Genomic DNA, 24,872 nt, shown 5'->3' with positions numbered 1-24,872 from the left:
AACCCCAGCGCGACTGCGCGGACCCAGATGGGTGGATCCGCGCGCTTTTCCTGGGGCGCCAGTGGGCGGAGCTTGTCGTCCTGACAACCCGGGAGCGTTTTCCACACAACCCTGAGCTGCGACTTGGCCGTCTGCGGAGGTAGTGCTTGCCTCGGCATGGTGAGCGGGGAAAGTGGGGAAGCCGGGTGCAGGGGCAGGCATCGGTTCTCCTGCACTGTGTTAAATGATGTAGTAAGAGCCTATCATGCTTCGTTAGAGGGAAGAGAGTCGGTTTAAGGAAGAGCCTGCACCCTTGAGGGGGATGGGCCTTCCCCTGATCTGTGGCCTTCCCTCCGGTATCCGGCGGGCAGGTGGGAGTCCAAACCAGTTTCTGCAAATGGGGAATGGCCAGTGCAGTCAGATGGTGACTTAATCTCGAACTACTGCTAAATTTAAAAATCGGTTTCAATCTAGTAACTTCCAGTAGTAATAGACGTTCCCATGAAATTGCTTTCTTACTGCAACTTGGATGAAATGTGATTTTGGTTTTGCCTCCTCAGCAATTAATGCAAAGCTGTTGCAGTTTACTCTGCTTTAAAAAATTATGTTATGTGGTGTTTTGTGGAAATTTGAATTGTTTTGTGATCCAGGGTACTCAGCCTGTCCTGTATTTATATTAAGTATGATAAAGCTTCCCGTGTTGTTTTTCTGCATGCCTCAGCGGTCCTGTCTTCTCCAAGAACACAGGCCAACATGTAGCTGTGAGGTGATCCCGTTTCCCATTTTCTTAAACGTGATTTCCGTCGTCGTCTATGATTAAAACTAGAGGAAGCGGACAATGTAATTAGTTAATTATTTTATTCATTAATTAAGGGAAATGAGGGGTGTGTTCTTTGTGCTTGACACTAGGCTGAAGCCACGGACAAAGGTGAATATTACATCCTCTCCCTGGTATGGAAGACAGACTGAGCAAGTTAATTACAATACGGCTTTATAACTGTAGTAATTGAAGTAACTACTGTGGAGTAACACAAAGTTGGAAATGTTGAAATTGGGGAGGAAGAGGAGAGGAGGACAGGAAGGAAAGAGCAGTGCTTTCAATCTGTGTTTTAAAGTATGATTATGAGTTTACAGAGGTTATGAGAAGAAATAGGGCGTGGAGAGCGTTCATGTCAGAGAGAACAGAAAGTAAATGGATTTTAAGCGGACTTAAAACTGCTGATAACTTGAGGAAACACTAAGCACCTGTATTATTTTCCAGTGGGTACGTAAGTCTCTTAGATACCTGTAGCAGTGTTTCTCAAAATGTGGTTTCTGGAAAACTTGCTTCTAATACACCTGAAATACCTGTTAAAATGCAGATTCTGGGAACAGACTGGACTCCAGATCTGCTGTATTAGTTTCCCAGTGCCGCCAAGTAACCAAGTACCACACACTAACTGGCTTAAACCATAGAAATGTATGGTTTCACAGTTCTGGAGTTTAGAAGTCCAAGATCAAGGTGTTGTCAGGGCTGTACTCCCTCTGCAAGTGCTAGGGAGGGATCTGTTCAGACCCCTCTCCTCGTGTCTGGTACTTCTTAGCTTGTGGCAGTATTCTTCCATTCTTCACTGGCCTTGGGGGGGGGGGGGGTTAGCGCGCTCGCATCTGTGTCCAGATTTCCCCTTTTTATAAGGACATGAGTCATATTATATTAGAGGCCCACCCTGTTCCAGTATGACCTCATCTGAATCTAACTAATTACATCAGCAATGACCCTCTTTCCAAATAAAGTAAAATTCAGAGATACTGGGAGATAGGACTTCAATGTATGAATTTTGAGGGGACACATTTCAACCCATAACGTGAACTGAATTACAGCAGGGAGGGGTAAGTGAGCGTGTACACTTTTAGGTCAGGAATATGCATTTGTAACAGGCAACCAGGTGATTCTTATGCCCTTTGAACTTTTTGAGAACTACTCTACTACATGATACTCTTACAATTTGCAGGAGGGGTGAAGATACGTATTTATTCCAAACCTGCTTCACATTAAGAGCATTAGCGAGAGATGGCAATTCGCCCGTCTTTAAAATGTGGCTACCTGGGAACAGGGGCAATGCTATTTACATATTCTGCTTTGTAGTACTTATTTCGAGATGGAACTATGTTAACTTAATTGATAGCAGATATGATAATAAAACTAGAGCCCATTTGTAAAAATTATGTGAGAGCCAAGTCTCCATATTTCTTATTTATATCATCTCCAGCTTCTGAGTGCTTTGTGTGTAAATCATTAGTAAATATCGCTGAATGAATTAGTGACATGAATGCAATTGTCAAGAAGATAAAATCTACTGCTTTGTGTCAGTTTTAACATTTATATTTTATACGGTGATAATCTTGTGACTTAAACAAGTAACTTATACAAGTCTTCAAATGTGGCAAGTATATAATATTATAGTCACATAATCTACAAATTCCTCACCAGAAATATAATGGACACATGGGCCAAATCAGGAAATTACAAGTAGTGTTACTGAAAAATACTTGTAATTGTAAATATTCATGGAAATGCTGTACTTCCCAAAATATTTTCCAAAAAAGCATAGATGTGTTTTAAGACGCATTGCTGAATGGAATCATTTTGTCATACTTTTGTTTGCTTTAAATCACTGATTCCCTTTCTACAAAATCAGCAATCTAATTTTACAGAAAGATTATTTCTTTATAATATAAGCTGATTCCCACACTTTCAAACTTGACGTTAGTACCGTACTTGGTACTTCAGAACCCTTTACATCAGTGCCTTCTTGAATGGTACTATGTTTTGTGATGAGCCATTTCATTAAACATGGATCACTGACTGATTGTTATAAGAGTGTAAAATTTGCTTACAAAAGATGCTTCAGTGAGTGAATTAGCTTTGTTTTTCCTAGACTTGCGTATAGTTTTCTCTGAATTCTTTTTTTAAAAACTTTTTATTTTGAGATAATTTTAGATTTACTGTAAAGTTGCAGAGAGGGTACAGAGAGTTCCCTAATAGTCTTTACTCAGCTTCTCCTAATCTTATCATCTTAGGTAATCACCATACTTTTGTTAAAAATGTATGAATTATTTTTCAAATTTACCAGTTCTTTTGTTTTTCTAACTTTTAGGGTCCCAAATTGAAAAAGGTAGGTAGAAATTATTTTCTCAAAATAGTTTTATAAGCACTGACATTGTACAAACAATTTTTAAACATTTTCTGGTAGTTTTATTATAGTTTATAGAATTTACTAAGCTTAGTTTTTAGACATTAATGCTATTTAAATTATGGTATAATCCTTTGTAAAAATAGGACATATTTCAAATTTGACTTAAAAAGATAATGCTGATTTCACAAAGACTTTTTAAAATAGCCTTTAATTTCTTCTTGTGTCCAGATTTGAGGTTTTCAATTACTTGTGCTTGAGAAAATGTTGGATTAGGTAGGAACTCCTCTTCTTCATTTCAGATAAATACACAAAAATTTAATGAAATTTTTTTGTACTTTGTCAAAATTTGAGTGCGTTAAGGGATGTCTAGAATACCTTTTTCTCTCTTCTTCCCTTAGCAGATTTATGCTTTAAAGCAGAGGTTATAATCTCTTGACTGGCAAAGCAGATTTACCTACAGACATATCTCCTTTGATCTAAAAGTTTTATTTTAATCAACTGCCAAACTATTTTCATGCAAAAATGTGATCTCCACCTATTCTTGAAAAATTGGAAACCTGATAACATTGGGCCTACAGTCTTACAAGGCAACAATTGGCGAGACTGAGTAGCAGCTAGCCCTTTTGGAAATACGTAAACTCTTCAGTTTGCTGTAGTCCAGACCATGACCAAATCCCTTGCTTTATTTACCTGCCTGGTCCCAACAGGGATTTAGATTTGGAATGCTGGCTTTAAGACAGATCTGAAAGGTCACAACTGTTAATTTTCCCTGTGGAACCAATCATACTCTCTATGTTCATAGCACGTGCATTTGAAGATACCTCAATTAAAACTCATGTCATTTTATTACAGTAATTTATAATTGTGAGCTGTTCAAGGTCAAGAACATATCATATTTATTTCTGTGTCTGTAGCATTTAGCACAATGTCTGGCATGTAGTAGAAATCCAGTCAATATTTGTTAAATGAGTATGTGAAGCCCCATTTACCCTACCCCTACTTAAAAACACTTGGGTCCTTGACTGTTTAGGAGAAATGCTTATATAAATGTGTATTCAGTATTTATACAATTAAACATTTCTTCCAAAAATAATGTTGTTTGCTTTTCTCAGTCACTTGAACCCACTACCAACCTGATACTGTTTCAGGGGCTCTGGCCATAACGGACCAAAGTTTACGTGGGCTTGGGCCCCATTCTTATGGGGGAAGTATTCTGGAGAACTCCAGTCATTTGTATGTGGGTCTCCAATAGTTTATTAGTTTGTGTGGACGTTCATTTTTGGCTTTAGATTGTGAAATTTTAGAGGCATTGTTTTAAATCTGAAAACTCATTGTTCCAATGACTTTGGTACTTAATCATGTATGTACAGATGTTAAATAAACACTTTGGATTATTTTCTTCATAGTGTTGTTTCTCTTAGAGAATGGTTAGATTCATCCTCTGAAATCTGAATTTGAACAAAGGTGGAAATTACTCACTTTTTAATTATTTCCATTCTTAAAGATTATGGCTTGGGGATGAGGGGAGTCTGTGAAAGGAATTCACAGTATGGTTAGGAAAACATTGAAAGATATATTTTATTCTTCAATTTCTTAGGTTTTTTTTTAAAGGGAAAAAGTAATAAACACACATGGTACAAAATTAAAATAGCCCCAAAATGTAAATGTTCCTCCTATCCAAGACTAAAAGAACTACTGAGTATCTTTTCATACATTTTCTAAGCACTAAAAAGTACACACACACACCCCTTTTCTCCCCGCATATGGGAGCATCCTGTACCTCCTATTTTTCACTTGATGATATTGTATTTTATTAATTCCAGGATACTCATCTTTTTACATTTTAACATGACTGAAATTGACATATGCCTCATGGGCGATAATAACTTACAATCACTGTAGTACTGAGTTGATGTCTGTTTCTTCCAGAGTGGATGTTTGCTTCTGTCAGTCACATGGGCTTACCACCAACCTGATACTACTTTAAATTCTCTTCTAGAGCGTTTTTGGACTGCACTGGTATGAGTCAGACTGCAGATCTCCATGAACTAGCTTGTGCTTTAAATTTTCAGGGAATTCTTTTCCTTCTTTATGTTCATTTTCAGGATTGAGATTTGCAAGTTTCCCTGCTGTATCTTTCTGTTCCTTTGTCTGTACCTAATATCCATGTATATACCGGCGTCTCCTTTTAGATTCCCATCTTGGGCATTTTCTTTTTTGCTATGATTTAAAGGTACATCTTACATCTGATGGCATCATCGATTCTATGCAGTAAATATGTCTTGGGGACCTTTTTTTGTTTCAGCACATCGAGATTACAAACCTTTTCACAGCTGTATCACATTCTGTTGAGAGTATATCTGTGATTTTTTTATATTGTCCCTGTTTTTTGCTACCACAAACAAGGTAGAAATGAAGAGCCTTGTACACGAGGCCTTGCAAACATATGGAAAAATGGTGGTTTTATTGATTTAGCAGTGTTGTAGACAGAGTACAGCAGCAAGACAGAGTCTCTGCCCTCATGAAACTTACTTTCCCGGCTTTATTAACATATAATTGACATATAACATTGTCTAAATTTTAAAGCACACAGTGTGATGATTTGACATACATATGTATTATGAAATTATTACCTAAATAAGGTTGGTTAACACATCCATCACCTCACATAATTACCATTTTATGTGTGTGTGTATTGAGAACATTGAAGATTTACTGTCTTGGGGGGAATTAGGTTTCTTTCTTTCTTTATTTATAATGGAGGTACCTGGGAGTGGGGAGGGTATAGCTCAGTGGTAGAGTGTGTGCTTAGCATGCGTGAGATCCTGGGTTCAATCCCGAGTACCTCCAATAAGAAAATAAAACTAATTACCCACCCCCCAAAAAAATGAATGAATCTTGCAAACCATGATTTGTAACCTAAAGAAGTAAATCACACAAAAGGAAAAATATATTATTCTACTTGTATGAAATACCTAGAGTAGTCGAACTCAAAGACAGAAAGTAGGATGGTGATTGTTAGGGGCTGGGGTTGGAGGGGCAGGAGGGGAGTTAATGTTTAATGGAATCAGAGTTTGTCTGGAATGATAAAAAAAAGTTCAGAGATGGGTGATGGTGATGGTCGTACAACAGTGTGAATGTACTCAGTGCCATTAACTTGCACATTAAAAAAATGGTTAAAACGGTAAATTTTGTTATGTGTACTTTATGACAGTGAGTAACGAAGTAAATTACAATCGTATACATAAAGTATAATTGGATTTCTGTAAAATTCAAAAGTAAGAAAACTACTTTTCTTACTGTTTAGACATATATACATATGTAATACAACTTTAAAGAAAAACAAGAAAATTATCACAAATATCAGTGATTATCTCTAGGAGTAACTTTTTTTTTGATAAATCAGTATAACTTCCGGCATATGTTGTGGAAAGGATTCAAAGAACTGCATGATATAGCTGGAACCTATTCCCATTGGCTTTTTTATATAAGCCAGATTTCTCACTTCTTATATTTGTACAAATTAAAATAGAATCTGTGTGAATTCTTGTTTCATTCAGCAATAGCCAACATTTATCCATGGATCATGAACTAACCAGCAAAAAGAAAAAACCCAACCATCTCATCAAGAGATGTATATCTAGTAAATTTTCACTTTTTGTATTTTAATATTTACTCACCAACATTTGTAATATAAAATGTTGCTTTATTAAATTGTATACTGAATATAGTAATAAAATTAACGCAATCCAGAGCAAAATTTGTATTGCTTAGAAACTTAGAGACAAGGAAATTTAAATTTTCATACATATTTTGACAACATAAATATGATAGGATCGACAAAATTTTTCGAATGTATTACATTAGGATAAAACTTGGTGGGGGAAGTGGAATGGAAATATGAATTCAAAGAGAAAAGGATTAAAATTTTTATTAAATGTTGTTCATATTTCTTGAATTAACATTAGGTATTAAATCACTGTAGTATGTGGATCCATCAGATATAATTTAAATAGTGATGGATATATTTTATTTAGTTAGTTTTTTTTTTGTGATGTATGTATTTTAAATAGTGATGGATATATTTAAAAGAGTGATGTAAAATCTTCTTGTGCATACCATATACTAGAAAGTAAAACATTTGCAGCTATTTAAACTTGTGATAAAAAAGTTTTCAATGCCAACTTAAAAATGTGTGAAGCTTTTCAAAATTCTTTTAGGGAATCTATGAACAAATAATTTTAGAAGTTACTGATCAACTATCAGCTGAGGAGGAGAAGCCAGACAAGAAGTCTAAGAAGGAGGGACTTGCAAGAGAAGAAACAAAATCAGACAGTGCCAACCTAAAGCCTAATGAACGAAATATTTCAAGAGAAGGGAAGAAAACGTTGTCAAGTGATGATGACAGAGGAGTAAAATGAGGGCTGAAAATTGGCCATTGTCATTGGAAGCGTGGCCATCTTAAGGCTCCATGACAAGAGAGGTTTTAACGGAGCAACAGAAATGGAAGCCTGATTGGAATGGGGCATGCAGAAAATGGGGAAGTGGAAGTAGTAGGCAACTCCTTTTAGGTGGTCTGATACTAAGGTTACCAACACTGGAGCAGAAGGTGGAGAGGGATGTGAAATCTAGGGAGGTAGAAATCTATGAATAACTAGAGGTGTTAGTTACAGGATCCAAGCCTTAACTAGACAGTGAGGAATAGGATCTACTGTAAAAGTGACAGATGCAGCCTCAGAGAGCTGAAGTTCATCTACTATACCAAGAGGGAAGGCAGACAAAAATAGAGGTAGGTTCAAAGATTTGATGTGTACAGGAGAGTATCCTCTTAACATTTCTAGTGATGTAAGAAGTGAGGTCAACAGCTGAGTAGGAAAGAGGAAAGGATTTTGGAAGGTTGAAGAGTGAGGAGAATGGAATAGTTGTAGGAATACAGGGTGGTGCTTACAGCCTGTTTAAAATTTGTGGTCACAAATCTGAGCTCTAGTATTTTTCTCTGGCAACGTCCAGCTGCTCATACTAAATAAACGGAGAGTTGCCTTTAACTCGAACTAGGAGTTTGCCAGCTAAGCTCCTCAGAGGGAGGGGAAAATAGGTCAGGTGGAGATATATAAGTTAGTGATTGTGGTGATGAACTGTGAAATTTAACCGGGGTAAGAAAGAAGTTGGAGCGGAGGTGATGAATGGTGAGAAAGTGATAGGGGTAATAGATTGGAGATTCCAAAGGAGCATCCTGCAGTAGGTGAGCCGAAAACCGAAGATGGGCATCCAAGAGTCTGTATATCCCAAGGATTAACCACTCTGTTGATTCCGAAATTTAGATGGTGTGCTTCTGTTTCTACACTCTCACTTAGGGAAAATGGAAGGGAGGTGGTTGTCACCAAGATAGTTCTCGAGTCTGTATGCTGTAGTCCTGATCTCTGCTATACCTAAATTCTCCAGTTTCAAAGCCTGCAAGCATTGTCTGGCTCCTCCACCAGCACTTCATACTAACTATATTTAAATTTCTTTAAACAGTTTCTCTTGCAAATTTGCATCTTCCTGACTACTATTCTTCTTTTTTGACCCTTCTCTGACTCCTTCCTCTCCTTGCCTTCAGTTTTAATCATTATCCAATAAGTTAGCGTATAAAGCATTTGTTGCATCCAGTATCCTATCTGCGTTTCCATTGTCAGGACTTTATTAACTATTGTTAATAGTCACCAAAATGGTATCATCTTCATAATCACGTTTTCCCTATAACATTAGTTTTCACAATAACATTCTTAATAGCCACAGCCCTTCTCGAAAACTTTTAGAGGGTTTACAATTCTTTTAGAATAATGTCCACACTCTATAGCATAGGCTCTAGCCTTCTTTTCCATTCCATTTCCATCATTACCTCTCTCTGGAGCCTTCCCAGGGCCTGTCCAGTGCTCTCCAACTCCATATTTTATGCCTGCATGTCCCTCTTCTTTGGATATCTTCCCCTCATATCTGAGTGTTAAAATCTTTGGGGCACAAACTTAAATTCTAGCTGCTCTATAAAAATTTTACTTGATCCCGGCTGCCAAAAACAATCTCCCCTTCCTCTGAACTTGCAAAATAACTCTCTTTATATCTGTTAGTCATTAAAATACCTCTAATTTTTATAGACATGTAGCAGTGTTAAGTACATCTTCACATGTATTTTATTTTAATCCTTACAAAAGTGAAACGAAGGTTTCTTCAGCACCATTTTAAAGATGTGAAAACTGGGAATGAGAGAATTACATTGTATATACTTGTCACTGTCACTCTTGCCTTTGAATAATTTATATGTGCATTTTTCTTGTTTCCCTACTTTGTCCCCAAGGCACTGAGTCGAGGCTTTGCACTTAATAGGCAGTCTTATTTGAATGAGTACAAGACTGGGTTCATGGAAACAAAAGTGTTTTTCCATAATTACTATTTGAGGGATATGTGTTTTAAAGTAATTTGGGTACATGCTAATAGCTTTTTTAAAAGTTGTGGCCTTTGTTAAGTCTGGCAGTAAGAAAAAGAAAATCACCAAAGCTGAACGATTGAAGCAGCTACAAGAGGAGGAGAAACGACAAAAAGAGGAAGGTATGAAGTACAGATGATACTGTTTTCAAACTCAGGTACTACCAACAAAAGGTTGGTGTTTCTGTAATCCAGTCAATACTTTTTACAAACAGTTTTCAGAATTTTTAGTTTTTTTTAATTTAATCTGTTTCACATTAGCTATTTACTATTTAAAGGGTACCCAGAAAGTTCTGTTAGTACACACCAATCACTCTCTGATATATCTTGAAGTAGAGTTGCCAGATGTAATACAAGATGCCCAGTTAAATTGGAATTTCAGATAAATAATGGATAATTTGGGATAATTTGTCCCATGTAATATTTGGGGCATGCTTAAACCAAAAAAAGAGTCCATTGTTTATCTGAAATTCAAATTCAACTGAGTATCCTGTATTTTTATTGGCAAAATATAGCAACCCTATTTTTTTTATTTTTTATTGAAGTGAAGTTGATTCATAGTGCTGTGTTAGGCAACTTTATCTTAAAAGTGTTTATATTCACTGATTAAATTAGAGGCATTGGTGCTTATTGTGCAGTAAGAATTCTGAAACTCAAATTAAATATGGGAAATATACACTAGCGAGAAATACACAGAACAGCCTAAGATCTTATAGATTAATAATATTTATTTGCCAATTTAAAGAGGACTTTCATTTGTTAAAGAATGTCAAATATAAATTAATAAAAGTATTGATTCTTTAAAATGCCAAAAAGCGATTTTAAAAATCTGAATAGTTCAAGTGGTTGTAGCTTTTAGCATGAAGAACATCTGTTGATTTCAGATTCAGACTGTAAAAGTCTGTATCCTCACGTTTCCATGCTGATTTTTTTAGGTATAATCATGTAAGTCCTTTTTAGGTGACTCATAAGAATTCAGTATCAGAATCCTACATCTTGGGGAAGTTTTACTATATTGAGCTAAACCCATATTCTTCAACATATATTTCATTTGTTGTTTCTTAGTAGTTGAAAGTAAGAGAAAATTAAGGTAATTCCGACGATGCAGATGTCACAAGATTATGGAAATCTTCTGAAGATGTTATCTCTTCTTAATTACCCATGATAGACCTGTCATTTTTCATTGATTAAAATCATTATTGGATTGCTATAAACTTTTTGGAGAAGAGAAATATCATTGTGGGCCAGAAAGTTTGAGAGTCGTGTTAATTTTTTGAAAGAAATCTAGCACCTGTTTTATTTCTACCACATAATAAAGGTTGTGACTTCTATAAAGTATTCCAGCCTCACTGTATCTTGAAAATATTTGAAGTAACTTTAAGGGCTTGAAAACAGACTGAAAATAAAACATTTTGCTGTTCTTTAGAGGAAGCCCGTGTGAAACATGAAAAAGAAGAAATGGAGAGACTTGAAATACAACGAACTGAGAAAGAAAAATGGCGAAAACTTGAAGCAAAAGTGAATACACGTTAATGATATTATTACTGAAGACAAACTACGTGGCATTCAGATCTGTCTGGCCATTTAATGTTCTTCCGTGTAGCTACTAGTAGCATTTAGGCCTTATGTGAACTGGTTTAACTCATTTAATCCTATCAGAGAGTTATAGTGGGTAAATTATTACCCACATTTCATAGATCAGGAAATTGAGGAATAGAGAGATTAAGAAACTAGTAAGTTACAGAGTCAGGACTTAGACAGTAGTAGCCTGAGCCCGTGCTTATAACTATTAAGTTATTATTCTCACCTTTAATGAAAAAGAATATGAAAACAAATATATGTATGTATATGCATGACTGGGACATTGTGCTGTACACCAGAAACTGACACATTGTAACTGACTGAACTTCAATTTAAAAATAAAAAAAGGTATTATTCTCAATGTGTTATGGATAATTAAATAGGGACAAAAAATGTTCAAATTCTACCAAATGTCAAATGTTAAAATTTTGCTTCTCTTTTTCATCAGAATTTTCATTATTGGAACAGTAGGACTGAGATATTTTAATCCCAGGACAAAACCTCATTACTGTTAAAAACTGAAGACCCCCCCAAGGAGCTTTTGTTCATAGGGGTTATCTCCATCAATATTTACCATATTAGATATTAAAACAGAATTTAAAGACATTTATTATATTAAAAGAGATTAAACATTGTTAAAAAACATGAATAAAAAACAAGTACATTAACATACTTTTAAGAAAAAACAATTACAATATATATATATATATTTATTGAAATATAATTGACATGTTATTATTAGTTTCAGGTGTACAACATAATGATTCAATAGTTGCACATATTGTGAAATGATCCCACAGTAAGTCTAGTTAATATCCAGCACCACAAACTATATGTATTTTTAAATTAGGAAAATGAGTGGCATTGTTTATATTTTTATAACCTCTTTAATATCTGACTTAACAGGAGACAACGGGATCTCATATCTCCTTCATTATTCCATCCGTTACAATGTGTTGTTTTGACTGAAGTATATTAAAAAATATCTGGCCTCACACAGTTACGTAGTGGGGAAAGGAGGAGTACTGTAGTAACCTTTCAGATCACCGTGGCTAGTCTTCTTTGATACTATACTGAAACTCAGTAGATGGTAGTACCTTAATGTGAAACCAAATCAATGACCTTTACATACGCTATCACACTAAAACACTGATCTGTTCTTAAACTTTGAATAGATCTTGTATCCATGCATGATTTCACAATATGATGCATTGGTTGCTCGGAAAAATTGGTTCACTGAATTATTTCCTTCCAAACGTTGACACATTTTTAGTATTCATTATCCAGAACATCACATGCATTAATATCATCGCCAATCAAATGAGAAAAGTGTTTAAGGATTGGGAAACTGTCTGACTCACTAGTGGTGGACCCAAGTTTTCTAAAATTCAGATTTGTATCTGAAAGCTTGAATTTTACCAGAAACAAGTACTTTGAGCTGTTTCGTGAAAGCGACACACTCACTTTGTTTTTGAAAGAGTGTCTGCTAAAATACTCCAGTAACTGCACACGTGTTTGTTTCTTAAGCTAGCATAGTCCTTTGATAGGTAGCAGAAGTGCGTTATGCTTACACCCCATTTTATCATACAGAAAAATACAAAGGCATATACTTAAGCTGTGACATTTAATGAAACTAGTAACTTTCACTTATTCTTCAGGTCATTCTTATGTGAGTCTGGCTGGTTACTGCCCGCCTCCCCGGAAGGGTAAGACCACCAGTACAGCCCGTGCCAATTTGTGCTAAGGCACCAGCAGCTTTACACCATCTTGCACCATTAGTGCAAATGTGTACACTGCAAAAAAAGCAAAAATGCCTTAGTATAATTATGAAAATAGATTTGACCTCAGATCCTGAAAGAGCCTGGGGGACCCACTGGGAGTCTGCAGATCCCACTTTGTAAACCACTGTTTCAGATTAAACTGCTTGGAAATAACAGTTACATTCATTCTCATTTTAGTATTCATCTTGAGGACTAAATACTTTGTCTAGTACATTTTAGATGCTACTTGTGAGACACAAAGCTGAAATTAAAGACAAGATCAATGTTATGTATTCGCATGCAACAGGCTCTAGAAAGGAGCAATGAAGAACTTGAAGAACTTTATTTATTAGAGAGGTGTTTCCCTGAAGCAGAGAAATTGAAACGAGAGAAGAGATTGCTGTCTCAGGTAAAACTGCTTTTTTATTTTTAGTTAATGCTTTGACAACAAAAGAGGGAGTTGTAATCTGGTATCCAGATTAATAACAAGAAAATTTAAATTTGTCTATAAAAAAATCTCTGATCTGACAAATCTCTCTCTCATCTTGCTTGTAGTGAAGTAAATTCATATAGTTTTGTAGAAAACTATTTGTCAAAAATAAGATCCTTGACATTTTTATGTCCTTTGATTCTGATTTAATTTTGGGGACTCTATACTGAGGAAATTATCCTAATTCAGATATATAAGATACCCTAATTAAGATATATAATTAAGATGTATTTTTATATCTTAAGCTTAATGAGCTTAAGGCAATCTAGTGTTGCTCAAAACAGCATAACTTTGGAAACAATATAGATGATGATCAGGATAAAAAGGGAAAATTGTAATAATATGGCAAAAGATTATAGTATAATTTAAAGCAAAAAATTGTGAGTACAGTATGACTACAAATGTTGAACTTGCACTGACTAGAAAATGAATGGAAGGACTCATCCTGAAATGACAGTGGCGATGAACAATTAGTAATAATTTGAGAAGTAGAAGACAGCCCAAGTGTTAGCTTTTGTACACACAGGAGCTGTATGATTAGAAAGGAAAGCAAACCAAAATCAACTCATAAATACTGTTTTAAAGATTCAAGTATGACAATAAATAGAATATCTATTAATTTGAATTATTAAGGCTTATACATTATTTTGATGAAGAGGAAGTTTGTTATTTTACAGATATCTCAAGAAACTAGTTAAAGTCATAATATGTTTTTTGCCTAAATTGGGAAAACTAGGTTATAAGAACTCATACTTTGAAAAAGAAGGAATTTTTAATCTTTGGTTGAATTTTCACCCATGTGAACCTTCAAACATTTTTACTCCACAGTGGAAACACTACATTCAATGTGATGGGAGTCCTGATCCTTCAATATCCCAAGAAATTAATACTTTTATTAGCTTGTGGAAAGAGGAAACCAATGAGACTTTTGAGGCAGTGATTGCAAAGAGTAAACTAGTGCTAAATGTAAGTATTTAAGTGTTATTCTGTACTCTGATATTGACTCTAAAAATAGAGATAAATTAAATACATATAGTATTTGCCAATTCATAACACTACTACTTCCTTGGCTATGGAGAGGATATTTGCTCATCTTTTTGGTCTCTTTTTTCTTTTTACAACTCCTAAAAACCTCTTGCCACCTTAGGTAAGATCAGCCTAACATAAATCTGAAGTATTAACTGTATGTGCGTCTAACAAGAAAAAAGATCAAGTTGCATCCATTTATGTAGATAACTCGAGTAGAAAATTGTGTGATTTTATCCTCAGCTGGAATTAGCCACTCTTCAGTGATTCAGTACACATTTTTTTAATGTTAACTATGTGCCAGGCACCACTTTTAAGCACAGGAAGTATAAAAATGAGTAAGAATATCTATTTCTGCAAATAGGATGGATAGGCTAGTCTGAGGAGCTACCGCTTTACAGTGCACTTAAAAATGCTAGGGAAAAAAAAAGTTAAAGGACATTTAAATCCATTGCCCATCTCAAAAGAAAGTAAAGGAAAATCTTGGAGGCCATAAAACAATTCAGAAAAGTAGGCAAGTCTCAAAGTTGCTTCCCAGAGCAACTGTTAACCCCTGGTGGTTTAGCATTCATTTAAAGGGACATCAGGAAGCAAAGCCTAGGGTACAAGCAAGGTGACAAGTTGGATCAGGGACTCTTTTATGGCTGAGAGACTCAAAAAGGTAATGTGGTCAACGTGGATAATTGGGGAAAACCTGCTCTGCAATGGGAGATGATAACTTGACTGGTTCACCTTTACTGTTTTTGTTGTTTGGTTTTTTTTGGGGGGGGGGAGGTAATTAGGTTTATTTATTTATTTACTTTTTTGATTAAACCCAGGACCTCGTGCATACTAAGCATGCGCTCTACCACTGAGCTATATCCTCCCCCTAAGAATTTTTAATAAAGGGTGAGTCAGAAGTTAGACTGGAAGAATTTATCAGAATACAGCACAGAGAGGTAAAGAGATGAAAAGTATCAAAGAGTAGTTAACAAACATGTATAATGGCACAAAAAGGGCTAGACATATCTTGAAAAGGAGTACCAGAAGGAGATCTAGAGTAAAGGAGAGACAATATTCAGCGATAATGGCAGACAATTTTCCAGAATCCTCAGAAACCAACAAATCTCAAGTTAGGATAAACAGAAAGGAATTCGCACTTAGACACATCTACATAACAGTAGAAACTTGGAGGAATTCACAGTCTTCAGAGTCCTTTTATCCTCTGATGCTTTTGTTTCAATTCCTTACCACATTCTGGTGCTTCTTGTTACTGTGGTTTGCACCTTCTCCATGTTGCTATCAAATGGGATAACTCCAGACGCTGTTAAGGTCATAACATGCTTTGCCTAATTTAATCCGGACCACAAGTTTACGAGATTCATTTTACATATGAAGAAACAGATTGTGACATGCTTACAGTCCCCTACGAGACCTTAGATGGGCCTTATTCTGACTTTGCAAATGCTGCAAAGAGCCTCCCATACATTGTGAGATGTTTGGACACTAATGAATTCATCATACAGTGTTCTTGGCATTGCATATCCTGTCTACCAGGGAGGCTGCCATGGTGTGATGCTGGTCCAGGAATCTGCTGCTCTTTGATTAGCAGGGAGGCAGCAGGATGGAGACTAGAGATCACGAGTGATGAGATGGTTGTGACATCTTCCTATTATGAATGTGGAGTATAGAAGCGGAAGTAATAAATAGTAGGGGGAGATGAGAAAAGGATAAGTAAAACAAAAAGGGGACAGAAGAGGAGAATAATCAGTAGCAATAGGAAACTAAAGCAGGAAGCCACAAGAAAAAGAGAATGAATTGGATAGCAGTGATCCCATTGTAAACACTAAGTTCCAAATTATCCCACTTATTTATTTGACAAACTCTTAGATGACACTTACTATACCAGGCTTTCTCAGCCTGGTTCCGGTTATTCAGCTGAATTTCCCTAATAACACTATGACGTAGGCACCATTATCCCCATTTTACAAACGAAAAAGGCAAGGTACAGAGATGTTAACTAACTTGGCCAAGGTCACACCTGGTAGCAGGTGATGAGGATGGATGCCCAGGTTTTGGGCTTGAGCCCATAACTACCCAGCACTACTACGCTGTCTCTCTCAGTTTAGACATTTGCTATATATTATCTGTCAGTGTTCAAAATTAAATCCTGCCACTTATTAGTTGTTACTTGAACATGCTGTGCCTCCATTTCTCTTAATTTTTTTTTTGTTTGTTTGTTTTCTTTTGCTGGGGGAGGTAATTAGGTTTTTTATTTCTTTATTTTTAGAGGAGGTACTGGGGATTGAACCCAAGACCTCGTGCATGCTAGACCACTTGAGCTATACCCTCTCCCCAACACTTTAAATACCTCTCCACTTTCTTCTTACTTTCTGAGGAGTAGGATATAATTCTTAACTTTGTTCCTCTAAAGGTGAGGTACTTTTTTCCTTTGGCTGCTCTCAGGAATTTTTCTTTATCTCTGATTTTCTGTATTTTGAAAATGATATGAATAAATAAAGAGTTTTTTGTTTTTCTTTGTTTTGCCATTTATCATGCTTCGTGTTCTCTGAGCGTCCTGAATCTGTAGTTTGGGGTCTGACAGTAGATTGGGGAAATTCTCAGTCATTATTATTTAAAATATTTCTCTTGTATTTTTCTTTTTCTTCTGGTATTTCTATTGCATATTTGCTACATTTTTTGGTAATTGTCCCATGGTCCTTGGATATTCTATTTTGCTTTTTCCAGTCTTTGTTCTCTTTGCTTTTTGGTTTTGAAGATCCCATTGATATATTCTCTAGCTTAGAGATTCTTTCTTCAGCTGAGTCCAGCTAAGGCCTAAGCTTGTCAAAGGCGTTCTCCATTTCTCTTGAACTGTTTTTGATCTTAGCTTTTCTTTCTGGTTCTTTCTTAGGATTTCCCTTTCTCTGCTTTACATCGTCCTCTATTCTTGCATGTCATCTACTTTATCCACTAGAGCCCTTAGCATATTAATCGCAGGTGTTTTAAACTCCTGATTTGATAATTCTAACATCCCTGCCATGTCTGGCTGTGATGCTTGCTCTGTCTCTTCAAATTGTGGGTTTTGCCTTTCGGTATGCCTTGTAATTTTTTCTTGGTAGCTGGTCATGATGTAGTAGGTAAAAGGAACTGCTGTAAATAAGCCCTTAGTAACGTGGTGGTAAGGTGGGATTGGGGAAGGGAGAAGACCTGTGATTCGGCCCTAGTCTTTCAGCAAGCCTGTGCCTCTGGACGGTGAACTTCGCAAGTGTTTGTGGTTTTTCTTATTCCCTCTTAGGTGGGAGGGGATAGCTCGAGCCAGCTGGAGTTGGGTAGTTCCTTTCCCCGGGTGATTTAGGCTCTGATGAAATTCCAGGTAGGCTCTAGTTAATTACTTTCCCGAGATCAAGCCCTGTGAAGAACAGAGTGCTCTGGTTTGTGGGTCCTTTTCCCCTCCCCCTGTCGCAGGCACGAGGGGGTTTATTCCGCTTACTTTTTGTGGGCACCATGTTGAGCACCTGCAGGTAAATCTTGAGATAGTAAATCTCGCCATACGCTGGGCGCTCACGCTCCCCGGGCTGCGTCCTCCCGGAAGTTGGTGACTCTCGCCGCGCTCCGCCCTGATCCTTCAGCAACTCTTCCTGCGGTTCATGTTTTCCTAGCTGGCACCGGCTCCCGCGCAGTGGTTTTTCCTCCTGACTCTGCTCAGGTAAACCGACTCCCTGAATTCACCAGTGGGTCTCCAGACTTGGGGACGGGGATTTGCCCTGTGTCGTCCTCTCTGTTATGGGTCAAAGAAGAGTTGGTTTTTCCGTCTATTCAGCTTCTCCCTTGTTAGGGTGGAGTGGCGTCCTCCAAGCTCCTTACTGGTGGAACCAGATTGCCTCAGTTTCCTCACCTATAAAATAGGCACAATGAACAGTAGTAGTGGTAATTTGCAGAGCTGAATGAATGGAATGACGTAAAACACATAAAGCATTTAGAACAGTTGCTGGCACATAGTAAGCATTCGATATGTGTTAGTAATTCTCCTCCTCTTTCTCCTCTCTCTCCCCCTCACTGTTGCAATCATATTGTTATTCTGTTGTTCCGCAGTCTTAGGTCATGACCAGCTATGCCTCATCTGTTAGCTTGCTAATGACAGCTCTGTTTCACATGGTTGAGAACTCTAATAATGGAGTTTTTAGAGGCTATATTTTATTTTTCCATGCTCTTAAATAATGCAATAAATACAGGGAAGTATTTTTGTATGTTTTACTGGTGATGTGTTTCTCAATTCAAAAGTGATAAACATCCCCCATTTCGCATTTTCTTTGACTTTGTCAGATTGCTTTTATAGTAAACTTACTTTTTATGTTTACTTTTTCTTATAGTTAATTGAGAGATTGAAATTAATTTTATTGGAAACCCCACCATATGATTTGCAAGACAAAAACATAGCACAGTACCAGGGATCAATTCTAGAACTGCAGGAGCTCCTTCATCTTAAGTTTAACATAGCCACAGAAATACTTCTCAGAGTAAGTGTGATGTTTTGCTTTACACGTTACTAACTTTTGTAAGAGTTAAAATTTTATATAGTTTTTAAAATCCAGTATCTTTTTTTTTTTTTAAGAATTAAAACGTTATGGGAAAGTCAGTAGAATAATTTAAGACACATGTCGTTATCCACATTTAACAACTGTAAATATTTTAAAGAAATAAAACATTATCAATATAACTAAGGTACAGGATTTTATTCTTATACTTGCTGAGGTTTACTGGGACCATTATGAAAATAAATTAGGTATTCACTCTAAATGAATCAATTGACACAAGATTACAATGATTGGTAATTACTCTATTTTTGCCAAATATCTTAGCACTAATGATAATATCCAAATAATTGTAGAACCATTATTATACCTAAAAAAGTAATAATTCCATAATATATTCTAATACCTATCCATATTTAAATTTTTAAATACCTGTCCATATTAAATTTTTCCTGTCATGCCATGAGTATCTTCTATAGCTGTTTTTGTTTTGTTTTGTTTTGTTTTTTAAATCAGAAAACAATCTAAGGTCACACATTAGTTTTGGCTGTTTTGTCTCTGGGTTTCTTTTGATCTAGAACATAGTCACCTTTATAGTCTTGGTAGAATATATTCTCTTTTTTCTGTGTTTAAATTATTTTATTTTTTAATTTTATTGGGGGGGTAATTAGGTTTATTTATTCTTAATGGAGGTACTGGGGATTGAACCAGGACCTCATGTATGCTAGGCATGCACTCTACCACTGAGCTATGCCCTCTCCCAGAATATGCTCTAATTACCAGAAAAAAACTGCAAAGAAGGCTTAATCATCACTAAATTTATTGTTAACAGTAATATTCATAATTTTGCAACTATTTTATTTATATTGTAAGAGAAAGTCAGTAAGGAAATGTATTATAATTATTAGTAATCAAGATTTTTACTTTAAGAGAAAAAAGATACATTATATTAAAAAGATTAGAGAGAATATCATAGTGTTAAATTTGTAATGAAAATATCAGTAAGAATGAGATTTCTTTTTATTCCATATAAAGGAACCAGGTCTAATTGGGGTAAATGGCTGATTCAGGTTTGGGGCAGGGGAAGTGAAAGCTGGGGTTACTGAAAGATGGGGTTGAGTAATCTTGTGCCAGAAAGCAAGTAAATACTGAAAGACTAATGGAGTCATATCCAAAGGGACAGGACTGGCTTAAAGAAGCTCCCACTGGGATAATTTGAATATCAGAATGAAAAATGACTGTAATTGATGATAGTACGTTGAATAAATAAAAATGCATCAGTCTACAGTAATACTCCAAAAAGGAAGGCGGAAAGTGGTGTTGGGGGATAGGTTGGGGAGAACAGCTCTTTACAGAGGAATGCCATCTGATAAATGTGGAAGGAATGGTCAGGTAGAAAATCACCATTTTTCAATTCCCAGTGTAATAATTGATAAAGATCATCAATGTCTACCTAAATAATTAGGTGAAAAGTTGAGGAACACATTATTCTCATACTGCCAAAGTATTAGACCACAGATTACTTACTGACTGGAAAAAAACATACTTTGCAAGGTGGGTGGTCACCACCTTAACCAAGTGCTCAAGTCCACGTTGTTAACAGTGGGGCATCGTATGCCTTCTGATACAATGCAGTCTGAAGAACTCAACATAACCCACCATGCCTTCCTGCCAGAAATGGTTCATTTAATGTAATTAAAACTACCTACACCTAACGTCCAGTGTTCAAAAAATGAAGAGGATAGACAAGCGAGTTAAACCATAAGGAAACAACCAGATAAATCCACAATGTGGAACAGCTCTACAAGGCAACTATCCTGGATGCCTCGGAAAGTTAGTGTCAGAAAAAAAAAAGTATGGGAGAATAATCACTTCTTTAAAAAATTAGCAATAAATTCAATCCCCAATACTTATTTTTTTAATTTGGAAGTAACAGTATTTATTTATTTGTTTACTTACTTATTCTGTTGAAGTATAGTCCATTACAATGTGTCAATTTCTGGTGTACAGCACAGTGTCCCAGTCATGCATATACATACATATATTCATTTTCATATTTTTTTCATTAAAGATTATTACAAGATATTGAATATTGTTCCCTGTGCTATACAGAAGAAACTTTTAGGTTTTTACATTCTAGGAACCAAATACATACTGGCTTATTCAAAGCCTTTAAGAGAGCTAATTTCTTAAGCCATAGGCATCAACCTATGTTAGTCTTAAAAAATTCTTAAGAGCATCCTTAAATTGTATGTTTAATGTTGGATATCAGGTATTGGACTAGTAAAACACATGATTCATCTGGATTCTATCAACTGGATATTTTGTTTTCTAAACTTGGTATGTTCAGCAATAGGCTAACTTCTGCAGTAACATAATGTACATTTTAATAGAGTAAGGATAAAGAAGCATTATGTAGCTCAAATGAAAAGTCATGACAATGTAAAAATTGAAAAGGGTAGCCTAAGTGTAACCCACAAGGGCTACCTGGGGATAAAGGAGCAACGTCAGTCCCTAGATACCTTAAGAGAAACTGAGTGAACAAGGGGAAGCACACTTAATTAAGTGAATAAGTTTTGTTTAGCGAATATTTTTTAAAACAACTTTTTGTTTTAATTGGACCTCATTTTTACCCAACTTACTCTTTTAAATATTGAAGGGATCCAACACCTAAGTGATAGGATAGCTTATCTAAGTGGCATAACTTATGAGGCCTCTAATCTTTATAAAGTTTTCTTTTCCTCTTGCAGCAAGCTAGTACTTTAGCAGATCTGGACAGTGGAAATATGGAAAAAGTCATTCAAGATGAAAATGTTACTCTCTATGTGTGGGCAAACCTCAAGAAGAATCCAAGGTATTCCATGGGTGATACTGTGGATACTGGAGGTCTGAAGGCAGTAGGGTCACATCGGGATGACCAGGCAGAGGCCTGTCGCATTACAGCATAGCATACTTACAAAATCTCATGTTAGGAAGTCGGCCAACTGGGCTTTGACTCATAGACCTGCCATTTATGTTAGGCAACTTACTTAGCATACTTGTTATGCTTCAGTGTATCAGCAGTAAAGTGATGATTATGTCACTTAATAGGACTGGGCTGAGGATTAAATGTTAACACATGTAAGGGTCATAGGGCGGTGACTAGTACAAATACACACTGAATAAATACCAGGTTTTCCTCTTCTTTTCACACTTAACCTCCCTCCCCACCAAAAAGTAGAAGTGGTGGGTGCTTTCTACATGGCAATCTGAAACAAACAAACAAAAATTTATCTTTGTGAACTGTTAAAAATAAGATTTTCACGTTTATTATTTTTTATGTATTTAAGAGATTGTTCCCCCAATCATTCATTTTCAACAAGTAATACCATTCTGAGGAATGATAGAGATAATGGTAAATTCATGACCACTCAGTTGCTGCTTTATCTCAAACATTTCAAATTAATTGAGTTAGTATGGCCTTGAGTTTTAGGGGGGAAGTGACCAGAATAGAGGTTAGGAGGCCTAGTTTCTGGTCCCAGCTCTGAAAAGACTGATCACATGACAATGGGAAAAACTGGACTTTATTTTTGATATTTAGTCAAAGGAAGGAACGAACTGTTTTCAAAGTTCAATTTGCTACAGAATTCTCTGTGGGTTAATCGAAGTCAATATATTAATATAACCTTTTTCATTGTAAAATATGTTAAATATAGAAGTGAAGGAAATTAATCTGTATAATTTAAAAAGAGTAAAAGTATGAGTAGCCCTATATTAACTACCCAGGTTTAAGAAGAGAATTAGGTGGTGTCGTATTACTAAGATAAGGAATAATGGAGGCAGAACAAATTTTGTGGTGATGGTGATTGTGATGGCGAGGGGGTGGTCGGGGTGACGAGTTCAGTGTTTCACTTGCTGAGTTTGAAGTACCTGTGAGACATCAGAGTGCAACTGTCTGAGCCATTGAGAGGAATCTGAGTTGGGTATATATTCTGGGGAGTCTGTAGCATATAGATCAATAGTCTTTAACTTCTTGGAAGTCACAGATTCTTAAGAACTTTAAATGATTACATATGTTCACCCATATGTAAGGGCATTTTTGGACCTTTTAAAGTTCATTCAGGGATGCTTCCCCTAGGAAATGTAAAACTCATGCTAAAAACTCCTGGCAATATAAATAATAATTGAAGCCATACAAATGATAATATGCAGGGAGCATATGAAGAGGGAGAAGAAAAGAGGGCCCAGGATGGAGAGCTCAGTGACGTGTACACTTAAGGGATAGTTAGGAAGGAGGCCATAGAAAGGAACAGAAAGAGCTGCCAGAGATGGAGGAAAGGAGAATGGAGTCATAGATCCTAAGAGAGTTCTGAGAAGGGTATCATCAGCAACTGGTTCAAATGCTGCACAGAAAGCAAGTGCGGGTTGGGACTCAGAACTAGTGTGAAATCAAAGTGGAGAGAAATACTGCTTAGGTATATAATTTCACAAGAGATCTAGAATTTCCTAGAGCCTCATCCTTTTTGTTAAATTAATTGACAGGTACAGAAGTGTCAGATTCTCCGAGACACAGATTGGATTTGAAATTCCAAGGATACTAGCAACATCTGACATTGCTCTGCGACTCCTGCATACTCACTATGATCACGTCACGCCGCTGAGGCCCGTTCCAGCAGCATCACAGGAAAACCCCTCCACAGTAACTCCCTTTGTCAAAGGTGAAGTAAAGAGTGTAGAAGCAGCAATCAGCAAAAATCTCCAAGAAGAGTGTAAACAACAAGAAAATGAGTCTCACTCAGTTCATGAGGAAGAAACAAAAGTCATGGAGGAACAAGATGATACTGAAAGACAAACGGTAGGACCCTTGATATGTACATTTTTCTTCATGTAACAAATGAAGAAAAATTCATTCCCTTGAAGCATCTCAAGATTTCTTTTCTAACAACTAGCAACTGTGTGAAAGCCACTTTCTTGCCAGTGGCTCAATTTTGAATGTATAATTTTTTTCTTGCCTTCTATTTATAGTCACTATTCATAGTTGAGCCTGTTGCTCCAACATCGTAAAGTTGAGCACAGGAACTGGTCATTTTTATTTTAGAGTCAATCCTGAAAAGCTTTGAAGCAATTTAATTTTTGTGTATTTATTATACTTCAAACTCATTTAAGGGAACTTGTGATAAATACTTTCACAAACTGAAGGGTTATCTTACGTTACTCTTACTTTATCAGCTTTTGGTGTTGTAAGGTAATTATATAAAATTAAAATTGATATTTTAAAAACTGTTACATTCCTCTTAAAATGTGACATCTTTAGATATAATAATATATTATTTGAGCAATTTAATAATCATATTCCGTTAGTTGGTTTCTGCTCTTTTTTCTATTTCCAGGATTTTCAAGCTACTTACTTATTATGATAGAATAAATTGTCTCTTTTTAGAATTTAGTAATACTTTCTCAGAATTGAGCAGCTGTTTTGTTTAGCCATAAACAATTTGCATTTTAGGAAGGACCAGGTTTTCCTACAAGTACTTAAGATATGAAGTGTGCTGGTTTATTGTTTATTTTCTTTAAACACAGGTAAGGATTAAGAATTAAACTGAATACAAATTTCAAATCATAATAAGGATTATTAAGATATTCTAAGAACATGTTTAATTGAAAAATTCCATTTAGAAATTCTATTTGATTACACCAGCATCAAAAATTATAATGATTCTATAGCAAAATAGAAAAAGGATAAGACAAACAACAGAGTTTAGAGTATGATTACAACCATGAAAAATTTTAAAAGGCATAGGGGAGGAAAACCGAGAAAACTGTATATAGCTGATATTTTAGAGGTGGGAAAAAAGTTAATTTGTTCTTCTTTTAAAATCAGTCACTTTTAAATGCTTTCTCAGCA

At 35.9% G+C, this 24,872-nt stretch overlaps 1 protein-coding gene across 7 annotated transcripts in view; it reads left to right on the top strand.

Annotated features, from left to right (window-relative positions):
* The first annotated feature begins 23 nt into the window (after nt 1-23).
* Nucleotides 24-24,872, top strand: part of DNAI7 (dynein axonemal intermediate chain 7) — a 58,876-nt gene continuing 34,027 nt past the window's right edge. Inside the window, exons 1-9 of one of the 7 annotated variants that reach the window (XM_045510301.2) lie at nt 97-159; nt 3,117-3,134; nt 9,659-9,740; nt 11,044-11,135; nt 13,266-13,367; nt 14,277-14,414; nt 18,827-18,973; nt 21,739-21,842; nt 23,510-23,822. In XM_045510301.2, the coding sequence (XP_045366257.2) occupies nt 157-159; nt 3,117-3,134; nt 9,659-9,740; nt 11,044-11,135; nt 13,266-13,367; nt 14,277-14,414; nt 18,827-18,973; nt 21,739-21,842; nt 23,510-23,822 (999 nt within the window). In that variant the 5' untranslated portion in view covers nt 97-156. Of the gene's footprint in view, nt 160-3,116; nt 3,135-6,201; nt 9,741-11,043; nt 11,136-13,265; nt 13,368-14,276; nt 14,415-18,826; nt 18,974-21,738; nt 21,843-23,509; nt 23,823-24,872 lie in introns of those variants that run through there. The other 6 variants (XM_045510302.2, XM_045510305.2, XM_045510300.2 and 3 more) reach the window with 6 other exon arrangements.

The sequence above is a fragment of the Camelus bactrianus genome, chromosome 34, assembly GCF_048773025.1.
Source record: "Camelus bactrianus isolate YW-2024 breed Bactrian camel chromosome 34, ASM4877302v1, whole genome shotgun sequence".
NCBI lineage: Eukaryota > Metazoa > Chordata > Mammalia > Artiodactyla > Camelidae > Camelus > Camelus bactrianus.
The sequence above is the reverse complement of the archived record's forward strand: the minus strand, read 5'-3'. Positions and strand labels throughout refer to the sequence as shown.